Source organism: Pollachius pollachius (assembly GCF_949987615.1).
Source record: "Pollachius pollachius genome assembly, contig: SUPER_4_unloc_1, whole genome shotgun sequence".
In the NCBI taxonomy this organism is placed as follows: Eukaryota; Metazoa; Chordata; class Actinopteri; order Gadiformes; family Gadidae; genus Pollachius; species Pollachius pollachius.
Window position 1 is genome coordinate 277,219 of NW_027641692.1, and position 12,103 is coordinate 289,321.

A 12,103-nucleotide genomic window follows, 5' to 3' on the forward strand; every position below is an offset into this window, starting at 1 on the left:
CAGAACGACAACTCACTTCACTCAGTTCAGACAACTATACGCTCAATATACAACAGTTAGGAACCAATCAGATCGCTTGATTTATGCCACCCGTTTTATATATATATATATAAATATATATATATATTTACGTAATTTACCGTTAAAATATTATTAATATATTCGGGCGCAAACAATCCCAGAATGCACTCGCCCGTGATGTGGGCGGGGCGTGATGTCACGCCCCGCCTTCCCGCAGGCCGCAGCGAGACGTACTTGGAGAACTCTGCTGGAAAGACACGTTACTCTGTCAGGAAACTAGCAGTTCTACTGGCCGCGACAAACAACACCAATGGGTACGCTGAATGGTGGCATCACGCGCTTACGTGCCAAAAGATCGTCTCTGCTGAAAAGACACATTACTCTGTCAGGAAACTAGCAGATACCAGCGTCGTTCTCCTCCAGTAACGAAAAATTAAATTTTCGCCGGTAAAAAAAATAATAACTCGCCAGAGTGGCGAGTGGTCTTAAAAATTTACCAGCCAGAGACAAAATCTACTCGTAATTGGCGAGTGGCGAGTGTTAGTTTTGGACCCTGCATGCAGACCAAACACAGTAGAGAACAAAGACAGAACCCTGTTCATATCAGGGAAGCCTTACTGCTCAGATCAGATGTATTGCTCTTCCTGAGTTTCTGGTCTGCCTGTTCACGTTGTGTTTTAAACGTGGCCGATACGACGACTGTGGATCTAGAGTGACGTCAGAGTCACATTACGATACTACTGTTCACCCTGAGGTCTGCTGCTCTGGGCTTCAACACATACACACACACACACACACACACACACACACACACACACACACACACACTTAATTGTATTGACTTGTAAACATCAGCACCAGTAGGGTCTGATAACAAGAGTCTGCTCTCTCCTGCTGGACTCTTCTAGAAAAACAAGAACCAGGATTTATGGACGTTTGATAGAATTTGTATCTTTATTATATCTGATAAATCCTCACCTCTTCTCAATAGACTGATTTCCATCTTTGAAGTTTTCAGGTATACCCATAGACCGGTCACTCTTCATGGAGACACAGCTGGGTCCAGGGGTGTCTGCTCTCTGCTGCTGCTCTGGGCTTCAACACACACACACACACACACACACACACACACACACACACACACACACACACACACACACACACACACACACACCTTTTAATCACACGGCAGTTTTCACACTGACAAGATAATTCTTCTTACAAGGCTGTTTTAAGGTGAGAGCATTTCACTTGTTTCCAGCTTCCTTAAATAATACTTAAAATAAGTATTATTTTAATTAATAAATAATAAATATTCTACCTTTTTACTGATGTGTTTTTACTCTGAGTACCCTAATGCTTTGAACTAGAATCACAAAATTATAAATCTGTTTGATCAACTCTGACGTAACAAACTTTGTCAAGGTCATAGTCTAATTTAAGCATGTTATCGTTACCTTCTCTTAAGAACAAACAATGACCAAATGGAGGTCAATGTTTAACTGTCACTCTTGACCACAGACAGCAGTCATGCCAACCAAACACAGTAGAGAACAAAGACAGAACCCTGTTCATATCAGGGGAGCCTTACTGCTCAGGTCAGATGTATTGCTCTTCCTGAGTTTCTGGTCTGCCTGTTCACGTTGTGTTTTAAACGTGGCCGATACGACGACTGTGGAGCTAGAGTGACGTCAGAGTCACATTACGATACAACTGTTCACCCTGAGGTCTGCTGCTGCTCTGGGCTTCAACACACACACACACACACACAAACACACACACACACACTTAATTGTATTGACTTGTAAACATCAGCACCAGTAGGGTCTGATAACAAGAGTCTGCTCTCTCCTGCTGGACTCTTCTAGAAAAACAAGAACCAGGATTTATGGACGTTTGATAGAATTTGTATCTTTATTATGTCTGATAAATCCTCACCTCTTCTCAATAGACTGATTTCCATCTTTGAAGTTTTCAGGTATACCCATAGACCGGTCACTCTTCATGGAGACACAGCTGGGTCCAGGGGAGTCTGCTCTCTGCTCTGGGCTTCAACACACACACACACACACACACACACACACACACACTTAATTGTATTCACTTGTAAACATCAGCACCAGTAGGGTCTGATAACAAGAGTCTGCTCTCTCCTGCTGGACTCTTCTAGAAAAACAAGAACCAGGAATTATGGACGTTTGATAGAATTTTTATCTTTATTATGTCTGATAAATCCTCACCTCTTCTCAATAGACTGATTTCCATCTTTGAAGTTTTCAGGTATACCCATAGACCGGTCACTCTTCATGGAGACACAGCTGGGTCCAGGGGAGTCTGCTCTCTGCTGCTGCTCTGGGCTTCAACACACACACACACACACACACACACACACACACACACACACACACACACACACACACACACACACACACACACACACACACACACACACACACACACACACACACCTTTTAATCACACTGCAGTTTTCACACTGACAAGATAATTCTTCTTACAAGGCTGTTTTAAGGTGAGAGCATTTCACTTGTTTCCAGCTTTTAAGTCCTTAATTATCTTAATAAATTAATATATATATGTACTTCCTTAAATAATACTTAAAATAAGTATTATTTTAATTAATAAATAATAAATATTCTACCTTTTTACTGATAGTTTACTGATAGTTCTAGTTCAATGCTTTGAACTAGAATCACAAAATTATAAATCTGTTTGATCAACACTGACGTACCAAACTTTGTCAAGGTCATAGTCTAATTTAAGCATGTTATCTTTACCTTCTCTTAAGAACAGACAATGACCAAATGGAGGTCACTGTTCTACTGTCAATCTTGACCACAGACAGCAGTCATGCAGACCAAACACAGTAGAGAACAAAGGCAGAACCCTGTTCATATCAGGGGAGCCTTACTGCTCAGGTCAGATGTATTGCTCTCCCTGAGTTTCTGGTCTGCCTGTTCACGTTGTGTTTTAAACGTGGCCGATACGACGACTGTGGAGCTAGAGTGACGTCAGAGTCACATTACGATACGACTGTTCACCCTGAGGTCTGCTGCTGCTCTGGGCTTCAACACACACACAGCTTTTACTCAGACTAATGATGGAGTCATGATGTATCACTGCTGAGCTCTGAGGTGGACAACAGTCACAGACAGAGAGATCCTCTCCTTACCTCTTAGCTTTGCTCCGGGGGCCATGTTCCCCAGACAGAGCGGTCTTAGAGGTAGAACCCCCCTCCTCTCTCTCCTCATCCATAGTAGACTGGGGAAAATACGTTCCGTCCCATACGGTAAAAAGTTATAAAAGTATAAATTTAAGGGAAGAAACGGAGGTTAAACTGTTTATAAAACAAGATCATCAGGTGAAAGGTTTTTCAAAGCGGAGAAAGAACAGCTCCCCGCTGCGACGGACCGTTAGATGAGGAAGTAACTGAACTGAACCGCCCCTCACAGCGCATGTCACGTGTTTTCTGGGAAACCGAATGTGTGTGTGCGTGTGTGTGTGTGTGTGAGTGCGTGTGTGCAGCGCGCGCGCACACACACACACACACACACACACACACACACATTGTTACCAGGTAGGCTTATTCCTTCTGCCCATCTTGCACAGCGGGATAATAATTCTAAGTGATGAACAGACGTTCAGACGTTTGTCTCTTCAGCCTTCAAATACAGTTACATGCATTCATACACTTATCTTTACTGTCAACACACACACGCACACACACACACACACACACACACACACACACACCGAACTGTTGGAAGGGGAAGTACTTGAGGAACCAAGAGAGCGAGCAAGAGAGAGAGAGAGAGAGAGAGAGAGAGAGAGAGAGAGAGAGAGAGAGAGAGAGAGAGAATTAGGAGCCTTTCCCCAATACTTTTATGGCTTCTTAAGGGATACTTCCCAGGCAGCGGCCGCCTGACACCTTCCAAACACACACACACACACACACACACACACAGTGTTGCTGTTGAGTAGTGCTAGCACTGCGGAGTACTTCCATTGAAACTTTGCAATCAACTTCCAATCAAAGCACTCCCTCCGGCGCCGCCATTCAGTCGCGCTATAACCTCCGGCACTACTCAGAACCATGGCGCTGTCCGCCATCAAAACCAGAGCTCTGCCTTAGAGGCCGCGGGTTGGAGGTGGAGCCGTCCAATGGGACGCCGTCGCCGGGCGGATCTCACCTCTGGGCGTTGGGCCCGGCCATGATCTGGAGCATGGGCAGCAGGTCTTCGGAGTAGCGGCACATGGGCCCCGGGCTCAGGCCCTCCTTGAAGGGGCCCGAGACGGGCGGGTGCTGGGTGTCGCTGGACACCAGTCCTTTATATTCCTACACTTACAAAAGGGGATCAGGATCTGCATTATGAGTATTAGCTGAGCTCATAGACACATTGACCTTGTACACATTCAGCATTTATTTATGCCGTAACGATGTTGTCCTTTCAAAGTCCAGTCAGAGAAAGTGCAGCTTAAATAATCCAACAAATGTGTGTGCTTCTTTGTGTGTGCGTGCATGCATGCACGTTGGAGCATGTGTTTATGATTGTGTGTGTGCAAGACATTTAAAGAGTGTGCCTTTTAGTTTCCGGCTCCGTTTAAAGGCCACTTTAACCCCCCATAAGGGGGGGGGGGGAATGTATGAAATCAGCTTCTACACACACACACACAGCATGTGTGTGTGTGTGTGTGTGTGCACCCTTACCTGAAGTCGTTTCACGGCCGTTGAAGAAACAGGCCATACGAACACTGCCTCCGAGGTCCGAGGGCCCTCCGATCACGGCCCCGGCCGCCACCAGCAGGCTGCCTTCTGCCCCTGACGGGGGACACACACCGCAGGGGGGGCTGGTTCCTAGTGGAGACTTCATCTCTGTTGCATGTAACAGCGGTGGAGTAATGCCATGCTGCCTCCACCCCCGGGTCACGCATGGGCAGGATACCTTTAGGGGGGTTCATTACAGCATGCATGGATGTTTGAGCGCAAGTGTGTCAAGAGTAGGCTTTAGTGTGTGTGTGTGTGTGTGTGTGTGTGTGTGTGTGTGTGTGTGTGTGTGTGTCAAGAGTAGGCTTTATTGTGTATGTGTGTGTGTGTGTGTGTGTGTCAAGAGTAGGCTTTAGTGTGTGTGTGTGTGTGTGTGTGTGTGTGTGTGTGTGTGTGTGTGTGTGTGTGTGTGTGTGTCAAGAGTAGGCTTTAGTGTGTGTGTGTGTGTGTGTGTGTGTGTGTGTGTGTCAAGAGTAGGCTTTATTGTGTGTGTGTGTGTGTGTGTGTGTGTGTGTGTGTGTCAAGAGTAGGCTTTAGTGTGTGTGTGTGTGTGTGTGTGTGTGTGTATCTCAAGAGTACGCTTTAGTGTGTGTGTGTGTGTGTGTGTTGTGTGTGTGTGTCAAGAGTAGGCTTTAGTGTGTGTCTGTGCGTGTGTGTGTGTGTGTGTGTTTGTTTGTGTGTTTGTGTCAAGAGTAGGCTTTAGTGTGTGCTTGCGTGTGTGCGTGTGTGTGTGTGTGTGTGTGTGTGTGTGTGTGTGTGTGTGTTTGTGTCTCAAGAGTAGGCTTTAGCGTATGTGAGTGAGTCAGTGAGTGAGTGAGTGAGTGAGTGAGTGTGTGTGTTTGTTTGTGTGTGTATCTGTGGCTGTTCAAGCATTTGTGTGTGTGTGTGCAAACATGTTGAAGTGTGTGTGTGTGCACAGACCTGAGCTGCCCCCCGGGACCCTCTCCAGGTGGTGGGGTTCCGGGGGATGCCGTACAGGTGGCTGTGGGACTCGGACCACATGCAGAGCTCGCTGGTGTTGGGGACCCCCAGGGGGGATGGCCCCACCCGCTTCAGCAGGGCCACCGGGGGGGCGTCCACCACCGCCACCACCCCGCGCCGGGACCCCAGCCCGTGGTCCGGGGGGGGACCAACCAAGGATCTGTTAGGGGCTGATTATGGTACCACGTCGACGCAACGCAAGAGGGTTTACGGACCCCTTACGTCCTCGCGGACCCTCCTTGCGTCCACAGCAAGGGCCTGACGCGCGCCTCCCGAACACGTTAACCTTCCGTCGAGGCGACGCAGCGGCAAGGGCTGCGATTGGTCCGCTCACTGAACCCCGACGCAGAACCGAAACAGGTCCACGGCTGGAAGCGTCTGCGGGGTCATCGTTGCGTCGACGTGGAACCGTAATCCGCCCTTTAGCCAGTGGCTAATGAGCAATAGCATTGACTCCTCTCATGTAGGGGGCGGACGCAGAGACCCTCAAAGCCCCGTACCCTGCAGGGCGAAGCACTCCTGGACGGAGAGGGGCACCCCCAAGAGGAGGGGGGGGGGCCAGGACCTCCTCCCCTCCGGTCTCCTCCTCCATCATGTGACCACAGCCACATGACTTTGTGGCTGATGAGGCCTTTCCACTTCGGAAAAGACCTCGTGAGGCCATCCCCTGGTGGCATCCTGCCAGGAGAGCGCCGGGTGTTCAGCGACCGTCCGTCCCGAGCTCGGCCGGTCGTGGAGAATGCCACAGGAGGCTACCTGTGTTCTCCATAACTTCCTGCGGAGGACAACCCCCCCAGGTGCATTGAGGGGGAACATCCCAGTTGGTGAGGCGGACCCTCTGCCAGGTCTGGGAAGAGTAGCTGCCAACAACTCAGTGAGGGAAGCAATCAGGATCCGGGAGGCCTTCACATCCTACTTCTCTACAGAGGGAACCGTCCCATGGCAAGACAACGTGTAGCACACCAGCACACCCGAAACGGCTCTTTAAAGAGACAGCCACACATTACTATTGAGCATACTTCCTGCAATTATTATATTCTATATTGTGTGTATGTGTGTGTCTGTGTGAGTGTGTGTTTGCGTGTGTGTGTGTGTGTTTGTCTGTGTGTGTGTGAGTGTGTGTATGTGTGTGTGTATGTCTATGTGTGTGTGTCTATGTGTGTGTGTGTGTGTGTGTGTGTGTGTGTGTGTGTGTGTGTGTGTGTGTGTGTGTGTACTATAACCTACTCAATGACTCTCTCCTTGGGGTTGGACGGTCCCAGAGAGTCCAGTCCTAGTTTACTGATGACCTGCAGAGAGAGACAGCTAGTTAGCCACAGCTAGTTAGCCACAGCCAGTTAGCCACAGCTAGTTAGCCACAGCTAGTTAGCCACAGGGTTGGTTAAGTGCTCTCATAGTGGGACTGGTTCTGCCTCTCCGCTGGTTTCCAGTTCCTCCAGGTGAGGCCTTGTGTAGTCCAGTACACAACACTGGACTACACAATGCAGTGACGCTGTGCAGTACACAACACTGGACTACACAATGCGGTGACGCTGTGCAGTACACAACACTGGACTACACAATGCAGTGATGCTGTGCAGTACACAACACTGCACTACACAATGCGGTGACGCTGTGCGGTACACAAAACTGGACTACACAATGCAGTGACGCTGTGCGGTACACAACACTGGACTACACAATGCAGTGACGCTGTGCGGTACACAACACTGGACTACACAATGCAGTGACGCTGTGCGGTACACAACACTGGACTACACAATGCAGTGACGCTGTACGGTACACAACACTGGACTACACAATGCAGTGACGCTGTGCAGTACACAACACTGGACTACACAATGCAGTGACGCTGTGCAGTACACAACACTGGACTACACAATGCAGTGACGCTGTGCAGTACACAACACTGGACTACACAATGCAGTGACGCTGTGCAGTACACAACACTGGACTACACAATGCAGTGTGACGCTGTGCAGTACACAACACTGGACTACACAATGCAGTGACGCTGTGCAGTACACAACACTGGACTACACAATGCAGTGACGCTGTGCGCTACACAACACTGGACTACACAATGCAGTGACGCTGTGCGGTACACAACACTGGACTACACAATGCAGTGACGCTGTACGGTACACAACACTGGACTACACAATGCAGTGACGCTGTACAGTACACAACACTGGACTACACAATGCAGTGACGCTGTACGGTACACAACACTGGACTACACAATGCAGTGACGCTGTGCGGTACACAACACTGGACTACACAATGCAGTGACGCTGTGCAGTACTCCCAGTACTGGAGCATGGCAGCACAGCCCCAGGAGGAGCCCTGACCTGAGCGCGGCCGCAGACGGCCTCGTAGACGGGGTGGAGGGCTGTGACCTGGTAGTCCAGCAGGTTGGTGGAGACCTGGGCCAGCTGGGGCTCCTCCAGGTACCTGCCCAGAGCCTGCACCTTCTGGGGGGGGTCAGGGGGGCTCCCACCGCACACACGCCCCGGGGCGGACCCCAAGGGGGCCCTAACCCCCAGATGAAGACTATCTAACCCCCCTGTATCTGGTCCTGGTACCTCCCCCCCCCAGATGAAGACTATCTAACCCCCCTGTATCTGGTCCTGGTACCTCCCCCCCCCCCAGATGAAGACTATCTAACCCCCCTGTATCTGGTCCTGGTACCTCCCCCACCCCAGATGAAGACTATCTAACCCCCCTGTATCTGGTCGTGGTCCTGCGGGGTCTCCCCAGCTCTCTGAGGTCCAGCCCGGTGCAGTCCTCCTGCTCCTTGGTGCTGATTGGTTTACGTTGAAGCTGAACAGGAAGTGACGCGCACACGCGCACCCGTTACCATGGCGCCCCAGGAGGGGACTAAGGAGGCGGGGCCAAAGTCAGGGGCCCCTTCATCCTGCTCCAGCTGGGAGGATGAGAGAGAGAGCGAGAGAGAGAGAGAGACCGGGTCCTGGTAGAGTGGACCCCCTCCAGGGTCAGAGCAGGTAGAGGGGACCCCCTCCTGTATCAGAGCAGGTAGAGGTGAATCCCGTTTCCTCCTCCTGAGACCGACCACATTTTGGTCTTTCTGGATGCTTTCCTTCTCAGGGATTCTCCTTGGTTTAAGGTTTACGATTGCATTTTGACGTACCATGGCAGGTTGGAACTGCAACAGTTTTTCCATAGGGGCTGCATGAATGCACACTGTAGTAGGTTATGCCATGCGTGAAAATAATAATAATAACAATGATAAACTTGAGCAAAGTAGGCTATATCCCAGCCTTCCAAAACAAAATCTCGCTTTAGGGTACATGATAACGTTGGTTAAATGATTTGGGAAAGAACAGCTGATACAGCGGTAATAAGTTGCATTTAAATCAATGCATCTGCAAACACCGTACAGCAAACACATATTTTCTTGACACCGACATCGTGTACAAGCCCTTAACTTTTAGGATTGATGAGTATTTCCTCGTGAGAAAACATTGTTTTACCGCGAGGGAGTGTTAAAAAGAATGCAAGAGTGCAGCCATCTGTTTCAACACATGCAAACTAAACACGTAACGGATAATACAGTCCATGGCAATGTACATTAACGGGGGGACACATGCATATTAGGAACACAAGTCAATAACGATAATGTATACAATACTGGTAAGAAACGATGTCTGTTAATGTATTGCCGCAAATAGACACAGAGTTGCGGCCACAGGACCGCAAATCATATGTGTGTTAGGATTCTTTGCCGCAATTTACATGACGACTCAGTATTTCGGAAGTTGTAGAAGAAAACGCTGTTCCATGTGCGAATTGGGGCATATTATTTGGCCATAAACTGAGCCATTTAAAGTTTGAAATTCATGTGGTCATGCATCTGTCTCATCGGAGATTGTAAACGCGCTGTCAAAATATCAACTCATCAGGTTCAAATGTGCTCATGGCTCTTTAAGGGAATGGGAGACGGCACTCTCATTGGTTTATTGCACGTTAGGCCCAAACCACACCTGCAGGAAATTAGGCTACTTCAGGGCAACCCTTTTTAGATTTTCGTCGGGCGCAAGACTAATGTATCCACCATTATAATAGCAACAGCGGCAGAGCCCCGCCCAAAAAGCTACTTCTGTTTTGCGCTTCTCACTTGTGTTTCAAACCGCTAAAATAGGACGCTAGGAGTCTATCAGCGGCGTTCTGAACAAGCAGAAAGCTTTTCTGACAGTTTTTCTCAATTGTTTAAACACGTTTTCTGAAACTATAGCTCAATTTCTTAAAACGCCAAGGACAAATCTGAAAAGAGTTTACCATTTTGTCAAAACTTCTCAAAACTGATACCAAAACGAGAAACACAACGATCATATGAATGTCTCTTAGAGAGCATCAATTAAACACAGATAAATATAAAACACTTCCATCAAAATACTGTTTACCCATGTTTTGACTTCATGAGGCCATGTTACATATTTAAATGTATACAATGGTTTCGAAAAAGCTTCCTTTTTTAAAGTTGCAATTAGGTGGTACATACAGTATAAATATTGTTGCCATATTTTAATACAATACTGTGAATATATCACATAAATATTGCATTGACACAATTGTATCTCGATAGGATCCAATACATATTTGTCTATCCAATGAGCTCCAATGGGCTAAACTCACAATCCCACAGAGTCATGCTGTACACCTTTAGTTGATACTGCAACATTGTTGGAGTTCTGAAAATACACCAATGTTACCAATTTTGGCAAAACTCACCGGACAGTAATTGCACTGATCAGTAAAATGAAAAACACTACAGTAAGAAAATGAGAAAGAAAAAAGAAAAAATATGATGAAATCAGTGCACAAGTAAAAAAAGGTAACTTATTTGTTACTCTAAAACAATAAAATGTTCAACAGAATTGACTGCAAAAAAAGCTTTCCGCAACAAAAAATAAAGATAAGAACATAAATGAGGTGAAATAGATCTTTATGTGTTTGATTTCTGCTTATTTCTAAACTGTTCTTAAAGACTGCGTTGTGTATTTCTCCCTCGTAGCAGTAATTCTTGAAGTGGAAATCAAATCAACTTGCCAGGTTGGGTCAGAGAGTTGAATAGAAGGTTTATTGGAGGATGTAATACAGCACAGGTACAGACTTAGGTGGGATAGTCTCAGTGTAGGAGGTGAGGAGCAGTCTCCAGACGTGCTCCTTGGCTGTCGATCCCTCTTCTCAGCGAACCAAAGGTTTGGGGCCAGTATTATAGGAAAGAAAGCGTGAATAACAAAATAACAGTGTCTCCCTTGATAAGGTATATGGCCCTGGCTATGTCCAAGACGACCGGGTTGGTTCGTCCTTGTTGGGACATCATAAATGACAGAATGTTGGAAATAACACCTCGTACAGTAGGAGAGGCACTGGCCTGTTCCTAGACTAAGAGATGTGAACACAGAGAGACACTAAAATACACCAACATTCTACATTCCTCCCTCTCCATCATATTAAACATAGTTTAAAGATCAACCATTAAATGAGAATTCAGTGGATCTACTGGTAAACAATTAACAATTATCTAAATCAACAAAATGAAGCATAAAAGGCAATAATAAACATAAAAAAGTATACTCATCATCCACAAGTAAACTAGATGTAAGATAATTTAAAAATAAAAAACTCATTAGGTTACTCATGATTAAACCAAAACAGATTTAAAATTGTAAAATAAAGGAAATGGACTGTCCAGACACCTCCCTCTGCTGGGCGGTGAAGCTCCACCTTTCTCTGACAGCTCTCTCTGTCCCCAGCAGAAAAGTGGTTCTGTTAGTCTAACAACATTAAAGGGCCCAGAGGAAGGCTTAGCCTTAGAAACGTTGGGGAGTTTGGGGCACCAGAGCTTGGGACGGGGTGGGCTCTCTAACACAGCTACCCTGAGGGGGGGCAACACCCTCACCCCCCCCCCCCCCCCCCTCACCCCCCTTCCCCTCGTGTGTGTGTGTGTGTGTGTGTGTGTGTGTGTGTGTGTGTGTGTGTCTACAACCGACACAGAGACGCTGATGACCCCTCCCACCCTAACCCGACCCCAGGGAGGAGGTCCTCCTGGGTGAAGGAGGACCAGAAGGTGTGGAGGTGTGTCAGTGTGTCTGAGGACCCTCCTCCACCTGGGGACACTCTGTAGAAGGACAGAGAGCCAGCAGGCCGGTCCAGATACACTGCTACTCTGGTGGAGCCAGCGGGGGGGGGAGGGAGGGCTGTTACTGTACCGTTGTACCAGGCAGAGTAACGATCATCAGAACAATCAAGACCCCAGGACTTGTTGTTCAGTCCAAGCCCGCTGTCACCACC

At 47.7% G+C, this 12,103-nt stretch overlaps 1 protein-coding gene across 3 annotated transcripts in view; it reads right to left on the reverse strand.

Moving 5' to 3' along the window:
- LOC307075424 (uncharacterized protein) overlaps positions 1–3,359 on the reverse strand; it is a 218,095-nt gene extending 214,736 nt beyond the window's left edge. For 2 of the 3 annotated variants that reach the window (XM_079759126.1, XM_079759125.1), the window contains exons 1-4: positions 3,212–3,359; positions 2,262–2,378; positions 1,960–2,070; positions 1,000–1,116 (exon numbers count right to left, since the gene is read on the reverse strand). In XM_079759126.1, the coding sequence (XP_079615252.1) occupies positions 1,000–1,116; positions 1,960–2,070; positions 2,262–2,378; positions 3,212–3,294 (428 nt within the window). In that variant the 5' untranslated portion in view covers positions 3,295–3,359. The remainder of the gene's footprint in view (positions 1–999; positions 1,117–1,959; positions 2,071–2,261; positions 2,379–3,211) is intronic. The other variant, XM_079759124.1, reaches the window with a different exon arrangement.
- Between the last annotated feature and the right edge of the window lie 8,744 nt (positions 3,360–12,103).